Source organism: Musa acuminata, chromosome BXJ3-6 (assembly GCF_036884655.1).
Source record: "Musa acuminata AAA Group cultivar baxijiao chromosome BXJ3-6, Cavendish_Baxijiao_AAA, whole genome shotgun sequence".
NCBI classification, from domain to species: Eukaryota; Viridiplantae; Streptophyta; class Magnoliopsida; order Zingiberales; family Musaceae; genus Musa; species Musa acuminata.
This window is the reverse complement of record NC_088354.1, coordinates 32245208-32266676: the sequence shown is the minus strand read 5'-3', so window position 1 is coordinate 32266676 and position 21469 is coordinate 32245208. Positions and strand designations below refer to the sequence as shown.

Below are 21469 nucleotides of genomic sequence, written 5' to 3'. Positions count from 1 at the left end.
TATTTTAAAACAATCAATAGATAAGGGAGTCTTGTTAAAAACTCACAATCAATTAGTTGTTATCATAAAAAAAGGAGAGATTATTGAATCTCAAATTTTGATGATGAAACTAATTGATAAGTCTATTAGACTAAATATGTTTTTGAGATATGTTATACATGAAATACTTCTATCATGGACTTAGATCATCGAAGTAGTAATTATCGAGTAGGAGAGTTGGACATTGCGTTGAAAAGTTGACATGCTAAAAATTGGATGTCGAGCCGAAGGATTTATTGATGTTTTGGAGATCGAACTTCGTACTATAATTCAAGCATCATGTCGAAAGGATCGAATATTGTATCGAAAAATTAGATGTCATGGAAAAGTCGACATGTCGATAGAATGAGTGATATAACAAAGGAAAGGATGATGTATCGAACGTTCGTACAAAGTGTCAGAAGATGCTGGAATAGCATACAACGTGCTAAAAGCTTCGTTAATATGTCATATTCATGGTTGATTTATCATAGTCTTGATCGAGGTCATTATGGGTCAATTCGAGTTGTATTGGTTCAAAACTATGCCAACTTGTCAAGGAACCATTGGGCTTAAACTAGCATCGAATTGGACCTATTAGAAGGTCAAATTAGTGGCTTAAACTAGGCCTAAGCAATGGTACCGCCAGGCCTAAGCAATAGTACCACTTGAGTTAACTGAAAAGTATTATTTATGTTTCTAATGATAGTACTTCCCATGCTGATAGTAGTACTACCGAGGGCGATGGTAGTACCATCTAGGCCGATGGTAGTATTACTAGAGCCAAGATTTGTGGCCTCATTATGGTGGTAGCACTTCTCGGTGCTTGCGGTAGTACCATATATACCCTAAATTTTTAAAGATTTAAATTTTTAGCCTCATTCTTGAAGTCTTTTGGGACTTATAAATACCTCACCAAGCTTGGTTGATGGAGTAACTATTTCTTAGCACAGAAGTATTGTAAACTCTTATTTTGAGCATAGTTTGAGTCTTCCCCCTCTTGAGTTTAGTTATAATTCTATGTTGTAGGAGGTGAGAGATCTTATATAAAAAGATAGTCTAAAGGTTATCTCCTCAGTCTTAAAAAAAGATAAAGTTGTAAATGGATAGTTGATATTTACCTATTGAAAATAAATCAGTAGTGAAAACTAATAGTTTCAAGAAAAGAGGAATTAGGAATGGACATAGGTCGGAAAGACTAAACCACTATAGATTTGTTACTTCTATTTACTTGCATTTTACTTCTGATTTAGTTTTATTCTTTTTGCTTACAACTTTAACTTGGTCAATCGAGTTTTCAATATATGTTGATTTATCAATTGAGTTTTAAAATTAATTAAAAATATCATTGAACTAATTCACTCCCTCCTAGTACCGTTAAGATCCTAACAATTATATTCAATATTAATTGCTTCTCCTAGAAAATATTTTATCATTGTAGGTTTTCTTATAGGTGTTAGCTTGATAATAATCTTCACAAAAGAATATGGATTATCATTCTTATACCTAATAACAACCATGAAAATATAAAATTTTCAAAATATCAAAATGCCGACATGGATAATTTTTTTTTCTCAAATCTAGCATAACCATCTCAAAGGATGTCTACATTTGTAATTTAGTATGAGTATAAGGAAAGACACTATAAGTGAATCCTCGATTATACTTATCAAAGTTGATTTTAAAATATTAGCTATTTTACGATGGATGTAGAACTTTTTAGCAACATTCCTAGTAATTTCGTACATAAACACAATATTTGAGCCACAAACATCATTCAATAATGAATTTATACTTTTTGATGTATTTAACATTCTATAACAATAGCCAAGGAAATATGTAGAAGATCATTTCTCCTTCTTAATTTTAGATATTGGTATGAAACTTTCTCTGTAATTTTTTTTCTCAACTTTTGCATGCATTCATTAAACTTGTACATTGGGGATCTAGCAACAACCTTAAATAGTTTTATAGTCTCTTTATCTCGCATATCATTTACAAGATTTTTAGATAGATGAACTATGTAATAGCCATGATATATTTGGGTAGATCTCTTTCACAAATTTTTTTTTGGATTTTGATCATTAATAATAGTCAAATTTTTATATGCCATAATACATACTTGATGCAATCACAACTCTCTTAAATCTCTATACTCAATCTCCATCGTAACAAATCAATTGAAATAATCTATTACAACCATCAATAATTATTGCTGTCATCAAAACATCAGGATATTTCTCCAATAGATGTGTAATATCGATACCAAAAATAGGTTGCATATATAAAAAAAAATCTAAGACAACCTTAGGAAGCCCAAAATATTTTTAAAAAATAATATTTTTGATGAAATTATTATTTGGACATGACTCTCACAACTATGCAATTTTAACTCTTAAAAATATAAACCTTCTTATATGAAATATTAATTTCAAATCTTTTTTGAATATTAGTAATAATCATCTTTGAAATATAATCAACATTTACCATAACTTGATCTTTGATTTAACTATAATGAAAGAACTATTGGATTCCTTATGCCTATTTAATCTTGATAAATTACAATCATGCTCTTTATGAACCTTCATAATTAAAAAACTATTAGTTTCATCATGAGCTACTATCATCCAATTGATAATTAGAAACCTTACATTTTGTTTTTAACTATTAACTTCTAATTGCAACATGCTTAATCTCAAAATTTCTATATATTCTTTTAAGATTTTTTAAAATTTAGCCATTTGTAGAAATATATTATTTGAGTTACAAGATAATATATATATCAAAAAATATAATAAAATAATTTTAATATCATTCAAATATCATACTTGACCAACAAATAGATCATTGTAGAAAGATGTTTAACAACATATCCTCATCTTTACTACAATCATATTTAGCAAGTACTTATTTAATATTATCATACATATCCTCGCTTGAAATAACTCATTGACCAACAACATCTAATACATCATAAATATTAGGGTTTATGTCACCTTCAAACTTTTATTATAGTATGTTTTCAGTCAATTCATTTTCGAAGATATTACTATCATTATCTTCATCACAAGAAAATTAATTATTGAAGTCTATAAAAAGAGGTTCAATACTTGAGTTATGATTTTAATACAAACTTGATGATTGTTTATCAATATCATAAAGAATTGAAAATACTTTATCGGGAATAAAATCCTCCCTACAATGAGATTATTAAAATTAAAAATATTATTTTTAAAAAATCAATAAACCAATATGACAGTAAAATGAGTTAAAATATTGGCTTTTATGAAAGTACAACAAGAAACAGATATTATTTTTGAAAGACATCAATATATTTACATGATTTTTTTTATTTTCTTGATTCAGGAAAAAAAATAAAAGACAAAAGAATAAGAAGATGTACAAATTTTTTTTTTTATTGAGATCAAAACTCATATTATGATAATAGCTTATTGTACACTGTGCCACTCACTTTGCAAGTAAACCATCTCAACCTGAATCGATCAATAAAACCTTAACGAACCAACGATCCAAAAGTCACTGTTTTGGATGAAAAAAAAAGGTAATTGGAAAAATAATTTTCCAAGAGATGCTGTTTAGATAATTTATTTTCATAAATTATCTATCTAAAGTTAGATGTTTATTTTCATAAATTCGTATATATATTTATCTTTTTTCTTTTAAATTCCCTTTTTTTTTTTTGAAGGATCGATCGGACGGTGCACAGTTTTTATGCGCGAACATAGAAGAAGAAGAAGAAGAAGAAGAAGAAGAGCTGATATAAAAATGTAGAGAAAGATAGGGTGTTTTCTGCAAAAGGAATTTATTCTAATATTTATTCCATGATGAATCAGACGGTCCGCGCTCCGCGGTGCTCGTATAGCAGATGGTGTTCGTCTTTTGCTTCTCATCCGTCGAAGTCGTGGCGGAGGCCGCGTTTCTGCTGGGATTTCCATCACTTCCTGCCTTTTCCCCTTCCATTTTTCGGCTGGTCAGATCCTTGGTGCATTCTAAATCCCTGCAACTCTTGAGAAGGTCCTCCTCCTTCTTCTTCTTCTTCTTCTTCTTCTTCTTCTTCTTCTTCTTGATTCTTGATTCTTGGATTCGAAACCAGTCTCTTGACGTCCTTGGAAGGTAATTGTGCTATTTCGTGTCTTCAATGATACGAGCGCTGTGTCTTGGATTCGTTGAGTTTTTGACATTCGGTGTCAGGTTCTGATGAAATGGTGGTATGGAAGATCAGGACTATTGCAGAGAATTCTTGATTACACGAGAATGTTTCGTGTGGCTTGGTTTGGATTGATTTATTGGTTAGGGTTTCTGTGATCTTGAGGAGACGGTTTTGGAAATTTTGTGAAAGATTGGACATTGTTTTCTATATTCTGAAGAGGACGGTTTCGTCCTCTTCTGCGAATTGGTACCGGGTTTCGGGTTCGTCATCTGCTACTGCTGGATGTAATAATTGGTGATTATGGTTTTAGTTTGATGGTTTGTTTTTTATTCTTCCTTCCTTCTTGTGATTCTAGGTTGATTTTTGGTTTGGTTTTGTGAATACATGGAATTATTTTCTTTTTCTTTCTTTATATGATCGATTGGAGAGAAACTGGTTTATGATCAATCAGTACACTTGAAATGCATTTACATGCTCTTTAGGTGCTAAAGTTAAATTGTACTTCACAAGATTGCGATTAAGGAGTTAGCCGTGTTTGAGGCAGTAAATGTCAATGAAACATTATTATAGATATGTGACAGGTCAGGGAAATCTGAGTGTTGGGCCCCGGGATTCATTATGTACCGAGTGGAAGACCCAAACGCTTGAAAGCACAATGAACATTCACATCCTTGCTTTCTTCTTTCTTGCCACCTCCACCTCTCTCTTTGTTGTGTATTTGCTTGTCTTCTCTCTCTTTTTCCCCTTATTTTCATTTTTTATTTGGACAATTTTTGATGCATAAAGAAGGCATTTACTGTTTATCTTTTGTTGGTTTCCTCAACTAGTTTAGTTGTGGTTTAGAGCATTATCTTTGATACGATGCTTTTCCTATGAATACTTGACAAATTGATGAAAATCAAATTTTATTTCGCTGACGTGAAAAGAAAAGGACTGACCCGTATCACTTTGCATTGGTGGTAAACTCAGGTTCAAGTTCAATTGATATTTTAGGGTTGTCACATAACATCATACACAATTGGGATCTTATTTCCTAGATTGACAATAAAGTAGAAGAACGAAATAAATAAAAAGAATATTGCAATAATCATCATCTTGTAGGAAAGGAAAGACATAATGCACAAAGAAGGAAGATTACTTAACAGAATCATCATCTTACAAGAAAGGAAGAATATCATGCATAAAAAAAATAATATTTTACAAAACTATCCTAGAAGCTTATCTTCTCAAAAAATAACTAGATACAGTGTGTTGACTTGTCTTGATGTGTTTTTTATTTTCTTTCGTGTTAGTTACTTCCTGTTCTTCTTGTATTTGTGGTCTGTATAAAGAGGGCAATAATTGTAATGAGATCATTAGTCTTTGGATGCCACGTGAGTGGTGAGAGGGCATGGTTTCCCTATCAGTCGGAGGACTTGGAGTGAGTCTAAGACTATGCTTTGCTTTCCTCTGCTATCTGAAGCCAACCTGCAATGAAGACACATTGATTGAACTTGCAACGTCTCTTAAAGCTCTCCTCCTTGACCATCTTGGTACGCATTGAATTCCAACACTTGTTCCTTATTTTTTAAATTAATATTTCTGAAAATTGGATTTTTCTTGTTTCCTCCCTCTTTCTGGTTTAGTTTGTTTTTTCATTTATTACCCACCCCACCAATTCTCTCATCATATTAAGCATCACCTTTAGGGTTGCCTTACATCATATTTGGTATCGATGCTTTTGGTTTGGCCAAGATGTTCCATCGTCAAGACCAATCCTTATTTCATGAACTTGAGGCAAGTTCCTACATAGAGGAGGCGTATGATGCCAGACCAATTTAGTCTATAACTTATTTAAATAATTTTGATTAGTTTAGGGGTTATTTTGTATATATCATAAATTGCCACATGGCAACATCCATAATAATTATAACCCAGTTTCCTAATTTACTCTAGGAATAGAAAAAAGTAAAAAGTGTGAAAATTTTTAAAAGAATTCAAATTATGATTGTGATTGAAGATTTTGTAAAAATTGATCTCTACGAGGATGGAAATATATCAATCAAGAATATTATCTTCTTTGGAGGAAACGTCAAATCATATATTTTTTTAAAATTATAATTGTAATTTTTTAAATATTTATTTTCTTTTCTTGTACTTGGGCTAGAAACAGATGTTAGAACATTCTAATGCATCAGTTAGAAGATCAGTGAATTGAGTTCTAGTGGCGCAATACCATAATTATTTTCCCGATGAAATGATTTCATCTTCTTGCGAGACCTATGGAAGTGCAAGCCCTTTATTCTAGGAGTCTTCTTCAGCAAGTCTGGAAGTTTTCCATTTATTTTCTATTATCTTGTCACTATCATCTTCCTCTTCCTCTAATTCTATTCCTCTATCATCTAAAAGAAATATTTTGTTACTCGTCCTCCATCACAAATTCCAATATAGGAAGGTTTTTTAAATTCCATTGCCTTGATCTCCTCATGGTTTCAATGTCTTAGAATATCAAAGGCCTAAGTGTGTTGGACAATATGAAATTTGTTAGTTTTTTTAGGGACCTATGCTCATCGTATTGAGGTTAACCATGTGCACAATAGGTATCAGCTGGACCATGATTAATGGGAAACATTTTGGGCTGCGGTATGATATCATGCGGGTGGAGGTAGGTGAACCTGGTTTCTCTTGGAGGTTAAGTGTGAAGGTTTGGGGGAGGGGGGAATGGCCTCCCCTAGATACAAATTTGAAAGTTTCGAATTGAAACATATACTAATAAACAAAAGAGTATGTTTTTGTCATCAGCCATTTTGTACTTGTATCACCCACCATTCAGTTTGATATGTCACAAAATAGTTTTGCATTTGATTAACCAAGGTAAGTATATCCTATATTCGATTACAGAATAGTAGGATGACCATAAATATCTACAGTTAGATGGTGCAAAGATTTTTCAGAAATGTTTGTTAAACAACAGCCATTCTAAGGAATAAATTGGTGTTGATTTTTTATGTTAATGGTAGATTCATAATAGAGATGCTGGTCAAATTTTGGTACATGCGAAAAGAAAATCATAACTTCTATGCAGAAGAGGTAGACAATGTTTGGCCGTTGTAGAGTTCAAAAGAATTGGCAATCATTGCAATATGGGTCAAATGGGTTAGGCAACACTGTCTAGTAGACTACCTTACATAAAGGGTGACTTTAATATCCATGCCAAACAAAGTACGAAAATGCAGAGTTGGGGGCCACTTGGAGGTCACACATATGGTGAATGGAATGTAATAAATAGATGATTTTAGTTATCAATGTTAAAATGAAAAAAAATAAATGTCTGATAATACTGAGTAGATTGAATTATAGTCAGTTGCATTTCTTCTTACTAGACTGAAAGGTATAATAACATGGAATGTTCATAATGTTACGACAAAGTTTTGTTGTAGAACCATTTAATAAATGTACCACTGTGCCTAAAGGTGTATGATGCAATGTCTAGTTACATAGATGCTATGCATGCAAAAATGGATCTGACACAAATAGAGCTTAGAGTAGTAAGAGTAGGTAAATTAAGCATAGAATAATAAACTGTAAACAGATTGTGTTTGCGATAAATATACTTAGATTTTTATATTGATTCCAATTCTGAAGTTCATGAACCAAATGTGTCAAGGGATTCAATCATTTTTATTTCGTTCTTGTGGATCTCAAAACTTAATTCAGATTGAGATTCTGTTGAGAAGCTAATTATTCTGGATTTATATCCTAGGTGGATCCTATTTGATAACAAGATTACAAAACCGAATATGGTTCAGTTTTTTATCTATCTGATAGGGTACCAGCATGTGGAATTGCCGACTTTGCCTGGTTTGGTCTGGGATGAGTTGTACTGTGTTTGTAAAGCTCACAGTGTGGGGTTTACTAGGTGGTAAAGAGATCAGTAATGAAGGGTACTGGCTGGTAAGCCTATTGTTTGGTGTTGATCTTTTGTTTGTATCTCTATGTCTCTCTTCATCTCTCTATTTTTCCAATTGTTTCTATGTTTCTCTTTCTCCGTCTCCTCCTTCCCACATTGCCACCACTACCAAGTCATCACTATTGTTGCTGCCACAGCCTCCTACCACCATGCATCTGCTCCTCCTCATCTCCTAGTTGACCCATATCGGTCTTTATTTTGCTTGAATTTCTAGCAAGTCCAATTTTTTTTTTGTTTTTTATAAAAGTTAGATCCTTGGCTAATTAAATATCCTAGCGTTATAGAAAAGATCTTCTGTCCATCTTGATTTTTTGAAGGCAAAAGGTGTGATTTTGTAGTTTGACAGAAATTTTTATGTTACGGTGACCAAGGAATGCAATATCGTGCGAATTAGTAACCGATTGTGCTGGTCCAATCTGGGATCGGTACATACCGAAAAACCCAAAAGTACCTGAAAAATCGAAAAAGCTTAAATTAAAGACTTTCAATTATAACTTAATGCAAATTTAGTTCAATTTAATAAGAAAATATCGAAATAAGGAATAATGGATTTATCTTTTTTTTTTATGTTGAGGAGCAGCTTTGCGGCACTTTTAGGATGGTTCTTCCCTTGATATTTCATCATCTACTAAGATACGAGTTGAAATGTTAGGTTACATGTTAAGACTTTAAGATTTTAGTAAATTCAATAATAAATGGAAGCAAATTGTGTATACATGCTTCTATCACCAAAATAAATGGTGGGATTCTACAATCGGTGAATCAGTGTCTTCGTTCCTATGAATTCGTATAGCAATTTGGCATATCTGTTAGACCCAATCTTGAAATTGCTCCCATGACAAGGTGTATCGATAAACTATATGTCGTTGGTGCATCAACGTAATAATGGTTGTTGCTTGATCGTCCTGAACAACACGTGTCTGAGGAGCCTTCTAAGGCAAGTATGATAGTGGCATGTATGGGTGGGGAGGCTGGAGTACGTTGGAACTTTTGTCATTGCCACTAACTTGTTGTTCCATATCATAAGAATGATCAGCTTATAAAAAGAATGACCAATTATCACTGTACTATTATTGGCTGCAAGATCATCGATAAAATGATAGTTGTGAATACGAGCTTCGCTCTGTGTCTATATCGTAAAGGCTCGGTCACATCTATTCAAAGTTATCGATTGCCTTGCCCTTCCCCTTTCGTGTTGAACCTTAAGCTCTATGATTGCATGCGTAAAATGTTGCTCCTCGATCCATGCACCATGCTAAGGCTGAGTAGATGGAACCATCAACATCCCTAGTATCACCGCCATTGTCGATCGAGGGCACTACTATCGATGTCACTACTGTCTCTACGCATTGATTGGAGTGTGACTGTGATAGAGATGGTGTCTCGTTGTTGGATTAAAATTGTTACTTGTCGCTCTTTCCAAGGGATCGATAGATGCTATTTCCTTCCCCTTTGCCTTAGCACGTTGGGCGGACGACTTTGATTGTTAGGTGTCATGGCCTCGATTAGTTTGACTCGAGGTTGTCGGGTTCCTTTCGCCATGTTCTGAGGGTATCTTCCTCATGCTAGGATGTTGTTCCTCTTTTTCTATTGTCTCAATGATAAAACAAGAAAGACATAGAGGGTATCTTGCCTCATCAAGTAAAGGATCCCCTAGGTTCTACTGCTTTGACCCATTCTTGCATCGGTTGAAAATCTTTATTGTAAAATTAGAGATCGAAGAGAACCACTCGATGTCATCATTTGTGAAAGTACATGGGTGACCAATTTTGTCTAATCCTTTCGTGAACTTGTGAAAGACCACCCTTTTGTTGCAACACACTAAGAAATTGATGATGCTCATTCTAATCGGTTCGGTCCAACTGTCACACATAAGTGTCACCCCATATAATTTGATTTGTTTCTTGGATGATTTAATCTAATCTTTGAATTCTGTCATCTCATTTAGATAAACGTTGTTATCTCCTTCAACGTAGTAGATTGGATGCCTGTGGCAACCTTTTCAATTAATGACACCATGCTTTGAAAATATGAACCTTGAGCTATCTATGCTTGAATCCCGTGGTAGTTAAACCACTTTGCAATGACTTTGTCAATATTTTGCTTCTTTTCTATTGTATCTGCATCATCAATTGAAGTCTATTTTGCTGAATGTGGTGCATAAGCTTGTGGATCAATATCGACAACTTCAAGTGTTGACCTCCAGCCAAGCCCTCTAACAAAACCTTGTATGCCATCCTACCTTATGCTGTCAATCTTGCTCAACCAAGGAGGAGTGGCAACTAGCTACTTCATGCTGACACTCCTTCCCAATCCTTGTGGCCCAGTGGCACCATCACCATTCTGCTCCAACGAAACATAGATACTAGCTGCAAGGTCTGGGTTGACATCATCGTGATGACTCTGGTATAGATGGGTTCCTTTGTAGCCCGTTTATATTCTTCTTGTTGGTCGGCCTTCCTTTAGATTGCATCATACTTTGCCTTTTGCAACTTTTCTTAAAATGATTTTCTCATTCCCATTGGAATCTTGGTGCATTTTGCCACATCGAGATACCTGTCAACCAAATGTTGTTTCAACCAAGTGATTTCTCTAGTCTAACTGACGTAGTCACGATGAATACACTGTTAATGATGGCAGTTGTTGTCCAAACGATGGGCATGATCCCAAGTTGGATCATGCATCTGTTCCTCTGGGATCATTTTCCTATGAATATTTATTAAATTAATAAGCTGTGATAGTGCATTATCAATCAAGGACTCCAACTGAGTCTAAAGTAACAAATTTAGACTAATTGGCTCTAATTAGAATCACTAGACCGTAATCCATAATCCTACAATTAATGAACTTAAAAAGAAAACTATTCTTTAAAGAGAAACACAAGAAATGAACTTTAAAGAATCAAGATAAATACCGCTCGTAATCCAACAAGTAATTATAAGCTGTGTTTATACCTAATTACCCCCAAATTAGGTTTATATGTTACCTAATGGCCCTAATTGCCCCTAAAGTTAAGATAAACAAACTAATCATAAGAGGAAGACATGAAATTGGGCTCTATATAACCTTAATGACAAAATAATTCTAAATTAGATAGAATGACACTAATCACACTATTAACATACAACATTTAGCCCTAATTACCTCAAATTGATACGAAAAATAAGATATTGACCCTAATAGTATCTAATCATATATAAAATGACACTAAACATTATTAACTTGATATAATTACACTAATAAGGAGTTAATCATATCAAAGCTAACTAGAAGTAGATTAATGGCCCTAATTATGCCTAAATTAGATAGAATGACACTAATCATACTATTAACAAGCTGCGTGTAGGTCTAGGTACCCCAAATTGACACTAAAAGTAAGAGATTGACCCTAATAGTGCTTAATCACATATAAAATGACACTTAACATCATTAACTTGATATAATTACACTAATAAGGAGTCATGTCAAAAGCTAACTAAAAGTAGAATAATGGCCCTTATTATGCCTAAATTAGATAGAATGACACTAATTACAATATTAACAAGTTGTGTTTAGGCCTAATTACCCCCACATTGGCATTAAAAGTAAGAGACTGACCCTAATAGTGTGTAATCATATATAAAATGATATTAATCATCATTAAATTGATAAAATTACACTGATATGGAGCTAATAAGGAGCTAATCATGCCAAAAGTTAATTAAAAAGTAGAAAGAGAATACAACTAATAGATCTTCCACCAAATGACTTGTTAGAATGAGTAAATCCTCCCAATTGAAACTCTAATCACCAAAGGCCACCCTTAATGGAGAAAGAGAGTAAGAATGAATGATAAAGAGAGTGAGTGAGAGAGAGTGAAAGAGGGGAGGGAGGGGTGATATTTAGAGTTTAAACTAGGTTAGAAAGTGGTCCAATGGTCAATTCAACGGTCAATTGACAGTTGGACCAGGATCAATCACACCCCTTGATTGGTTTCGGTTGAAATCCTACTATTAGCGATCAGTATAGGTTAGTAATGGTTAAATTTCGATTGTTTTGCTTGGTGCAAACATGTATCGCTCAGTATGATCCCACTTTTTAAATACCACCCGATATGGAGCAGTCCACATTTCAGACGATGGGCAGACCGGTACTTACCGCCCGTATCATACAATGTCGGGTGGTACATCAGTCAATGGCGGTGACTGTACGAAGTTACCAGAAATATAGAATAACAAAATGTTTTCGTGTGCGAACAATTTGGTGCAGTTCTGATAGAAGATTGAAGTGTGGCAAAATTATGCTTAGAGGAGATACATAAATATCTTGGTTATCATCAGTTCTGATAGATGTATCTATGCAAAATATGCTTCTATAACATCTGTACCGCGACTTCTGCTACAACTGTACTTTGACAGTTGTTTGGTATCAACCTCTTTCATATGCATCTCTCAAAATCAAGCCTCTTCCTTGTTGTGCAATGAGTCACGTTCATAGTTATTTAGTCATATTTGATGGAGCAAGTGCCAATTTACAACATTTTAAAGATGAGATTAAATTACTTTGGTAAACCTTACTATTTCCAAGTAATTTTTGCACTATTTAGTGATGTACAACTGATAAACTTGATTAAATTAGCTATTAGAGCCGATCAGTGTTACATGGGTAATATAGTTTGTCTAACTTAATTGACACCTTCAGTCAATGATATATTCTGGTTCTCCAACTATTATTGTTACATGCATTATAATGTTGGTCCACTATAATAAACATTTAAATGATGAGATATCCACATGCTTCTTTTTAACAATATCTTTTTTTCTCTATGCTATTTTGACTTACATACAGAATAATTAGATGCCATCTATTTCAGAAGATATGTGTCTGATTATTTGGTTGATATGTATAACTGTTTCATACTTTCAATGTCTCTTTGATCTCATGCTTGATAATCATGTTCTTTTCCATAAACATTTTTGTCACAGTGGAATTGAAGATGTTTTGTGAGGATAAAGCAATGGCCAGTCGAAGTCCTTCACCGAAAGTTACAATGACAGGGATATCAAGCTCGAGTGGCATCATCTCCATAAATTCAGACAGAGAACCAACTCAAGCACTTGACCAGCAAACTGGGGCCTCGCATGGACATGTGGCTATCCTTTGGGACATTGAGAACTGTCCGGTTCCAAGTGATGTCCGGCCCGAAGATGTTGCTGGTAACATAAGAATCGCTCTACGAGTGCATCCTTTCATTAGGGGAGCTGTTACAGTGTTCTCTGCTTATGGGGATTTTAATGCTTTCCCCAGACGATTGAGGGAGGGCTGCCAGAGAACTGGAGTTAAACTAGTAGACATCCCAAACACTAGAAAAGATGCTGCCGACAAGGCTATCTTGGTTGATATGTTTCTTTTTGCTCTAGATAACCAACCACCCTCGTCAATCATGCTGATATCTGGCGACGTAGACTTTGCTCCTGCTTTGCATATTCTTGGTCAGCGTGGATACACCATAATCCTTGTCATCCCTTCAGGAGTCGGTGTTTCTTCGGCTCTCAGAAATGCAGGACAGTTTGTATGGGACTGGCCTTGTGTAGTCCGTGGCGAAGGTTTTGTGCCTCCAAAGACTTTTCCCCATGGCTACATCATGAATTTCAGGAATGAGGATAACCCTGACATGGAAAATGGAGAAGAGACCATTGTTTATCAAGGACTCTCGATAAGCGAAGATCCCACTTGGGGTAACTTTAACCAAGCATATAGTTGTATGCCTTCGCAAGTATCTAGAGAACGTAGTGGAGCTTCTCAATCATCAGAGTACAATATCAATAACTTAGCAGCTGGGTCTTGTTTTACTTCTTCAAGATGTGAAAGTCTTCCATCTGTTCAAGTACATCAGAATTCTTCCCTGGATCAGGACTGGTGGGTTCAACCAGGAGATCTTCACGGTTTGAAGGGCCAGATAGTAAGGCTGCTAGAGATGTCTGGTGGGAGTTTGCCTCTCATACGTGTTCCTTCAGAGTATCTCAAGGTATTTAGGAGGCCGCTCTATGTGTCAGAGTATGGAGCTTACAAACTGGTGAATCTCTTTCAGAAAATGGCTGATGCACTATTTGTAGTCGGGAAGGGGCATAGAAAGCTGCTGTGTCTTCACAATTCTGCTGGTAGACATATAAAAAGGTGCCTGGGTAGTCCAGCTATGGTGATGACAAATGAAAAGGGAAAGAGGGTTCCGGAAGAGAGCATCGATATCAGCACCTGTCCTCAATTAGGTAGCTTCTCTGATGAATCCTTGGAAGATGAGAAGAATGATGATTTTTTTCTAGGTTCAACCTATGATTTTGAGGACCAGCTTACAAATATCAGACAGGAAACGCAAGAGCTTCTTGTTTGTTACTCTTGTCCAATTCCCCTTGGTGCTTTTGCAGCTCTCTATGAGCAGCGTTACAAGAAAGTCCTCGACTACCAGAGCTTTGGAGTGGATTGTCTAGAACAATTGATTGAGAAGATGAGAGATGTTGTGAAGTTGTGTGAGGATCGGGATAGCAAGAAAAAGTTTCTTGTATCCAGTTTCTTAAGCAGATAAGTTAACTTGAAAGTTTGACTTACCAGAGAACAAATGATAAGTTGAAAAATGTCGTGAAGTTGTACGAGGATCAGCAAAGCAAGAGGGAGTTTCCTGTATCCAAATTTTTTATGTGGATAAGGTCATTTCTAGTGGCCAATTCGTCACTGCTATCTTCTCTACTTCATAATCAGCAAGTCAAATATTATGTTGTGCAGTAGTATGCGTCCGGTGCCAACAATGACACCTATTTTTTTCCAAGTGTCTGTAAAGCATGTCCAAAGGCACAAGCTGCACTTTATGTACTTTATGATGTTAGCAAATGAGATGGCAAATGGAACTCTACATTTTCAAAAGTGGAGAATTGACTTTATTTTCTTTGATGTGATTTTGGTTGTCTTAAGATTTATTTTGCAGTATGTTTGACTGAATAAGAAGATTCGTCGGCTTGGAAACCAAAATATTTTGGGTTTATAATCACGGTTCAATCTTTGTATTCAACTGTATCTTCAAGCAATATTTGCTGAAGTAAATTTTGGTTATTAACACCTAGGGCTGTTTAATTGTTCTTTGTGGATATTTACGTGGATGATTTGGTCTATCTTGATGCTACGATGCTTCCGAGGCACATTTGGAATAGTGATCTATGTTGAAGCCAATATTAGTATTGGAAACTTGTTGTGGCATCTCTCTGAAATATAATTGTCACTGTTTTAGTCACTGCTGGCTGAAGCCAAGGAGAAAAGAATTTTGTGCTTGTAAAAGTTAATAAAAGTAGTTTGCAATTTGGCTTAGATGTTGCTGTTGACATTCATTTCAGGTTTGATGCAAAAATTTGTTTGGAGATAGTTATTGAGTTTGGATTTTGAGACTAAACATGTAGTAACTCTATTTTTTGGGGGGGGGGTTTGTTTGAGGAAACTAATGTAGTAAAAGTTAATCCATATGGTTCTCTGTTTATTTTTTCTCTTTAGAGCATTTTATGTGATTCATTTTGCATTTATGAATAAATTTAGTATATGTTGGTTGAAACACATTTGTATGACTTTACACAAGCAATCTTACCAATGCTTCTGCATCAACAACTGTATTCTTTTTATCTATCTATCAAACGATTACTTATTTTGCTTTCTTCCCTCTGAACTCGACTCTCTCATAACTCGTAACTCACTCGCAGCTGGAGTTTAAGCTTGCCTTTGACTTCAACAAAGCAGCCCGTTTGAGCATAATAGCAGCCAATATTTAACCATTTATCAAATGGTTACAGCCGCCTAACATGATGCCAAAATACACCTCTTATGTGCACTCTCAAATGAGTCTGCCATCATCACCTTTCATGTGTTAGAGAAATTTGTAGGGAATATGTATGAATCATCTTTTTGCTGAAATCATTAATGAGCAGGAAGAAGAGTGCAGTAAAACTCCAGAAATCATTAATGAGCAGGAAAAATGTAGTGCAGCAATAGGTGTGTGTAGTACAAGGCTGAAAAGTTTTCATTTGACAGAAATAAAAGGGGTCGGTGGGGGGGGGAGTAAATGTAAACACAACAACGACTTGCAGCTTCGACTGGTGGTATCTTCAATGATGGAACATTTGCGCTCTATTTCCCGAGTAAGTGGCGAGCACGTTGGTTGGCTCCTTTCACCCTGGAATTCAGCTCATCCACATCATCATGCAAGGCATCCAATGCCTTGTTTTGCCTGCAAAGCAGCCAGAAGATTAGGGGTGTCATCTGAGAGAAAGAAACCAGTAAATTATCCCTGGCAACTTGGATCTGCCTCAACAGTTCTTGAACTCAAGGTGAATGAAACAACTTTTTCTTCACTTTGATCAAGCTTTATTAAGATATGTAACTTTGTTATGCAAGAAGAGAGATATGAGAGACAGAAACCAGTAAATTATCCCTGGCAACTTGGATCTGCCTCAACAGTTCTTGAACTCAAGGTGAATGAAGCAACTTTTTCTTCATTTTGATCAAGCTTTAAGATATGTAACTCTTTTATGCAAGAAGAGAGATATGAGCGTCACAGAACTGCCAAATGCTCCAACCACATTGGTATGATGTGAACGGTACATTCAATAAATCAAACGATTCTCTGTTTCACCTAGCATCTCTCTTCTCAGTTAACATACTATAGTTTCATCCAGTCTTAATATTTCACTAGCATTAAGCAAAAATAAAAAGGTTGATTTCTCTACATGAAAATGAACATGGAAAAATGTACACACGAAACCGTATAAAGAAGATGCCCGGACATGTGGAAGAAGGAAAAGGTTGCATAACAAAAGATCTAAAAGATTATTGAATACTGAGGTGACAAATATCTAAAAGCCATTGATGATACATACTGCATCCATAGGGCTAACATGAACATAGAAACTGATCACTAATGCGATGACCGATGCTTTCCTTTTTAATTAAAGATTGGTTATGTTTGACAATAGTTCTCACTTAACATTTGTGATTATGTTTATGATTATTATTATTATTTTTTCCTCATATCAAACGAATATGTATGCTCACAGATGCATCTAGGAATCAAACATCCAATTTTTGCTCTCTTTTCTCTCCTAAGAATATGTTTTATCACTAGAAAATATGATAAGGAAACAATAAAAACCTTTGAATTTGACCAAATCTCAAAGTAAATTTTGTCAAAGTCGCTTAGAAAATGCTACACAAAAGCAAGGAAGCAACAACATCCTCTACACAGCTACATGAGGTAGGAAAGCTTGAAATCCTTCAAGAATTTGAATGAGAATGCTAGCACGGAGATCAGTTCTACTACTAATCCTCTATCATTGACTTCAATCAATTTATGCTAGCAAGATGACACTAACTAGTCAAACAAACATCAATTCTCACACTAACCAGCTAACATTTATAGCATTAACGAATTTATGTGCGAGCGAGTAGATAAAGAAAGAATATAAATTCAGAAGAACAAATTAGTATCCGACCTGTCCATCTCTGAACCCATGTCAACAGCCATGCCCTTAAGCTGGCCCAAGACATCGCTTAAATCTGAAAGGGTGTCATCTTGCTTTGCCTTCTCCATCTACAAGAAATCCAAATATAATACCGAATAATCCAGACACTGCTCATCTTAAAAGTCATAAGAACACCAACCTGGACTTTATCCATAGCAGATGTGGGTTCAGAATAATTCCGTGGATTTGACTGAGGCTTTGAAGACAATCCTAACTTTTCTCTCTGTTCCATGTGGCTTATCTTCTTCGACAATGAATCATCTGAATGAAGGAGTACCAAATCAAGCACAGACACCAACCAAAATTAGTCTTGTTTTACTGGTTCTTTTATATGTACATACCTGTTGTAGGAGCCGGACCCTTTATTTGGTGAGCTTTATTTGGCTTCCAAGGTCTAGAGAAAAAGCCCCCCAGACTCCCCAAAAGTTTCTCACCCTGCAAAGGATGACATGACTCAGGAAATCTCCACCATGAGTACCAATAAGTTACCTTTCTATCGGCTTATACAACAAGAACAATATCCGGCATAATTACAAACAATATCATATGAAATGTATGAATGCGGCACACATCTGGTAGCTCATTTTCAGATTGACTTTGTGTACCTATATTATGATCTTGAATGTAAAAAATTTGATGTGCAAAGAGATATAAAGGTATAGAACGCATACCCGACTAAGGTCTTGATCAATGCTAACAGCAGTTTCATGAGTACGAGTGATCTGCTCCCCTTGCTGATGCAGCATCACGAGTGTGTTTGAAGCATCTTCCCTTATGACTTCAGCAATCTTGAGACAGTCATTTACTTTTTGTGTAGTTTCTTCAGCCTTGTATGCAGCATAACTTTCCAGTTCCTGCACAGATTGGTTCTCCAACCCTCCTTCATCACGGAAATCGTTCTTATATCTGTTTCTTGCAGCTGCAGAAGCTGAGTATGAATATGAAGAAGATGAGGCCTTTCTTCCTTCATTTTCATCATCTAGAGGAGCTTTTCGGATTTTTCTTACCAGTTGCTGTGCCTGAGGAAGACATTCCACGTTTAGGATTCATTTCAGATTCAGAATCTGAATCAAAAGGGTTGGGCTTCGATAAAGCAGGGTCAGAAGAACGTTGCTTGGCACCCCTAGATACAGGCATCTTGGTGGTGTCGGATTCAAGCAAAGAAGTGATAGGTACAGAATTCAGGAACCAAGGATTTTAGTGACCCCAGTCAACTGTGGTCTCCATTTTTTTTGTACCTACCAACACAATCAGAAGGCAATCAATGGATCTTAGCTATAAGGCAAAGAGAGATATTAATAATAATCATGTAAACTTTAATAAATAAAGATAAAGAAGGATTTACAAGACAGAGAGTATATTAATGAGAACCATTAACAAACATAAACTCCATCAAGAAGATTATGCAGATCTGCACAGCAAGCCAATGCATCCAAGAGCAGTTTCACCACTGGATAATAACTCAAAACTAAGCATGTGGTGGAGAAGATACATGAGAAACCCACCAGGATGATCATTTACAGAAATGATAAGCTAGGAAAAATAGTGATCCAATTCAGTATCTGGTAATAGACCAAATAAATAGGGGGAGAAAGGGAATATGAACTACATAAATCATCTCATCGAAAGATATGTGGACGACGAAGGTAAATAATCAAACACAACAAATTTCAAGGCTTGATAACACATTCTCTGAAATCTTATTACATTAAGAAGAGCATATCATATTCTCAAATGAGTACTTTTACAGAAAAACACAAAAAAAAGAAATAATACAGCATGGAAAAAGACTGAGAAATGGATAAAGAGGATAGACCCAAGCCAACGTATATCCCAAACATAGAAAATCTTAAAGCAACAACGTTTGAACATGGTAGAGAGACAAGCTGAAAGAAACAAAGGGCAAATCTTAGTACTTGAGCACCGGAATAGCTTTACGGGAGAAAGTCACATAATCAAAGAAGGCAAGGAACATAGACCAAGACAAATTAAGAGTCACATAGACTGAGACAGTCTTTTGAGAAGAAGACAATCTCAAATCATAATCCAAGTAGTTGATAGAATACAACTAACATCAACAAAAAGATCCCTGAACAACATTAATTCCAACAAAAAAAAAAAGATATATCGTCAAAATCAGAAGAAATCACAAGAAAATGACAAAGGAAACACAATTTCCAAACCCAATTTGAAGAAAGACATCATAGCAAAAAGACATACCACTTCTCTTTTCGTCTCCTTCCTCTTCTCTTGTGTATCAACCTAAAGAAACAGAGGAGCAATGATTGAGGTCGAAAACCAAAACCATATAAAGGAAACAAATTTCAAATCGAGAGAGAGGTCTGGAAACTAAACTCGTGATGTAATTCGAGAGGGTCAAGAACGCGAACAAGAGGAAGCCTCCTCCTTTTCTTCGTCTCCGATTCGATCTGGTCAAAACATCTGCAAACAAAACGGGAATTAGAGATCAAAAACCGGGCCATTGGATGTATCTCCCAGGACGTCAAGTGAAGGGGGAGGACAGAAGATTCTCACCGAAGACGATTCGACGGGAAAAGGTGACTCCTTTCTCCTCCTCCTCTTCCTCCATCTCGTTTGCGCACTTGGGGGTTATATAACAGGAGGGGGGGTGGGGGAGAGAAGGAAAAATTGGACCGTTAGCCTTACGACACGGGAGGGGAGAGAGAAAAATTAGGGCGATTTATCCTAATTTTCCTAGAAAAAGACTAAGAAAAGCCCTCCATTTCTTATTCTCTCTTTAAAATATTATTTTGGTCTCTTCTTTTTGAATGACCAGATTAAAAATATTACAAAAACAAAATGAACTTTTTTTTTACAAATCTATAGCTTGAAACTATATTAATTAATACGTATCACTTTTTTTATAAAAGAAAGAAGTAGATTAACCAGATCTATAAAATCCAAAGCAATTGGGTTCCTTTGAGAAAGACCAAAAACAGGTATAACTATTTGTCCTATAAAAATTGTCATGATTATACATTACAAAATTTAAGGATCTATCTGGACAACGTAGAACTGAGAAGACAACAAACATATATCCAAAACTTAAGTATAGAGTCTCAAAATTTAAGTGTAGAGTCACCAACAAACATATTGCCATGATCGTTGATGAGGCATAGCAGGGAAAACCACCCTCCAAAATGATGCTTGAAAAATCGGATAAAAATATATATGGATAAAAAAATTAATTATCAAATTTTTTTCTCTCACTTGTATGAATATATTAGAAGGCAATGAATAATTAAATCATAAGCACACAAGAATATCAATAATTTTTAAGTGAAAAACTCCTTCAATATGAATGATAAAAATCATGGGACCTCTCCTGATTCAAATTAAAATTTCTATTATGAAAATATTGTTCATAGTAGCAAAGATCCACAAACAAATTTATTCCATAATAAATTTAAAACCCATAACTCAAATACCTATCAAACAGAAACAGAAATCACATGGGATAGATATGCAATCTCCGCCATTTAGATTAAAGAAACACTACTAGTCTAAAATATGTTTACTAAAAATCAACCAAATCAAACTATAAATGACAGTCCTAAATGAGATGAAACTATTTGAACTAGAAAACCAATAGCATAATTTTTGTTGAAGCAGTAAAAAGAGATACTTAAAGACCTTCAAACTCGATCTTTGCCATTCAGAATACACAACCAAAATCTTTACACTTGCTGATAAAGTTTCAACCAAATCTAACGGTTGAATATTACCCAGTAATGAGTCAAAGTGAACTGATAGGTGATAAAATAATTAGTGAATAAC

At 35.2% G+C, this 21469-nt stretch overlaps 2 protein-coding genes across 5 annotated transcripts; one reads left to right on the top strand and one right to left on the bottom strand.

Moving 5' to 3' along the window:
* Positions 1-3876: 3876 nt before the first annotated feature.
* Positions 3877-15052, top strand: LOC135585351 (uncharacterized). Of its 3 annotated transcripts, XM_065156943.1 has the most exons (3): positions 3878-4053; positions 5549-5721; positions 13103-15052. In XM_065156943.1, exons 2-3 carry the CDS (start codon positions 5580-5582, stop codon positions 14698-14700), a joined length of 1740 nt encoding a protein of 579 aa, XP_065013015.1. In that variant the 5' UTR covers positions 3878-4053; positions 5549-5579; the 3' UTR covers positions 14701-15052. The 3 variants fall into 3 exon arrangements, with proteins under 3 accessions (XP_065013017.1, XP_065013016.1, XP_065013015.1); XM_065156945.1 differs by lacking the exon at positions 5549-5721 and having other exon boundaries at positions 3877-4053; XM_065156944.1 differs by lacking the exon at positions 5549-5721 and having other exon boundaries at positions 3877-4152.
* A 1038-nt stretch (positions 15053-16090) lies between these two features.
* Positions 16091-20271, bottom strand: LOC135640697 (SNAP25 homologous protein SNAP33-like). 2 transcript variants are annotated; one of them, XM_065155392.1, is made up of 9 exons: positions 20207-20271; positions 20027-20113; positions 19892-19933; positions 18679-18909; positions 18343-18590; positions 18013-18106; positions 17811-17932; positions 17642-17739; positions 16091-16380 (listed from the first exon to the last, which is right to left on the bottom strand). In XM_065155392.1, the coding sequence occupies exons 4-9, from the start codon at positions 18806-18808 to the stop codon at positions 16281-16283; spliced, it is 792 nt and encodes a 263-aa protein (XP_065011464.1). In that variant the 5' UTR covers positions 18809-18909; positions 19892-19933; positions 20027-20113; positions 20207-20271; the 3' UTR covers positions 16091-16280. The 2 variants fall into 2 exon arrangements, with proteins under 2 accessions (XP_065011464.1, XP_065011463.1); XM_065155391.1 differs by having other exon boundaries at positions 18343-18599; positions 20207-20270.
* Between the last annotated feature and the right edge of the window lie 1198 nt (positions 20272-21469).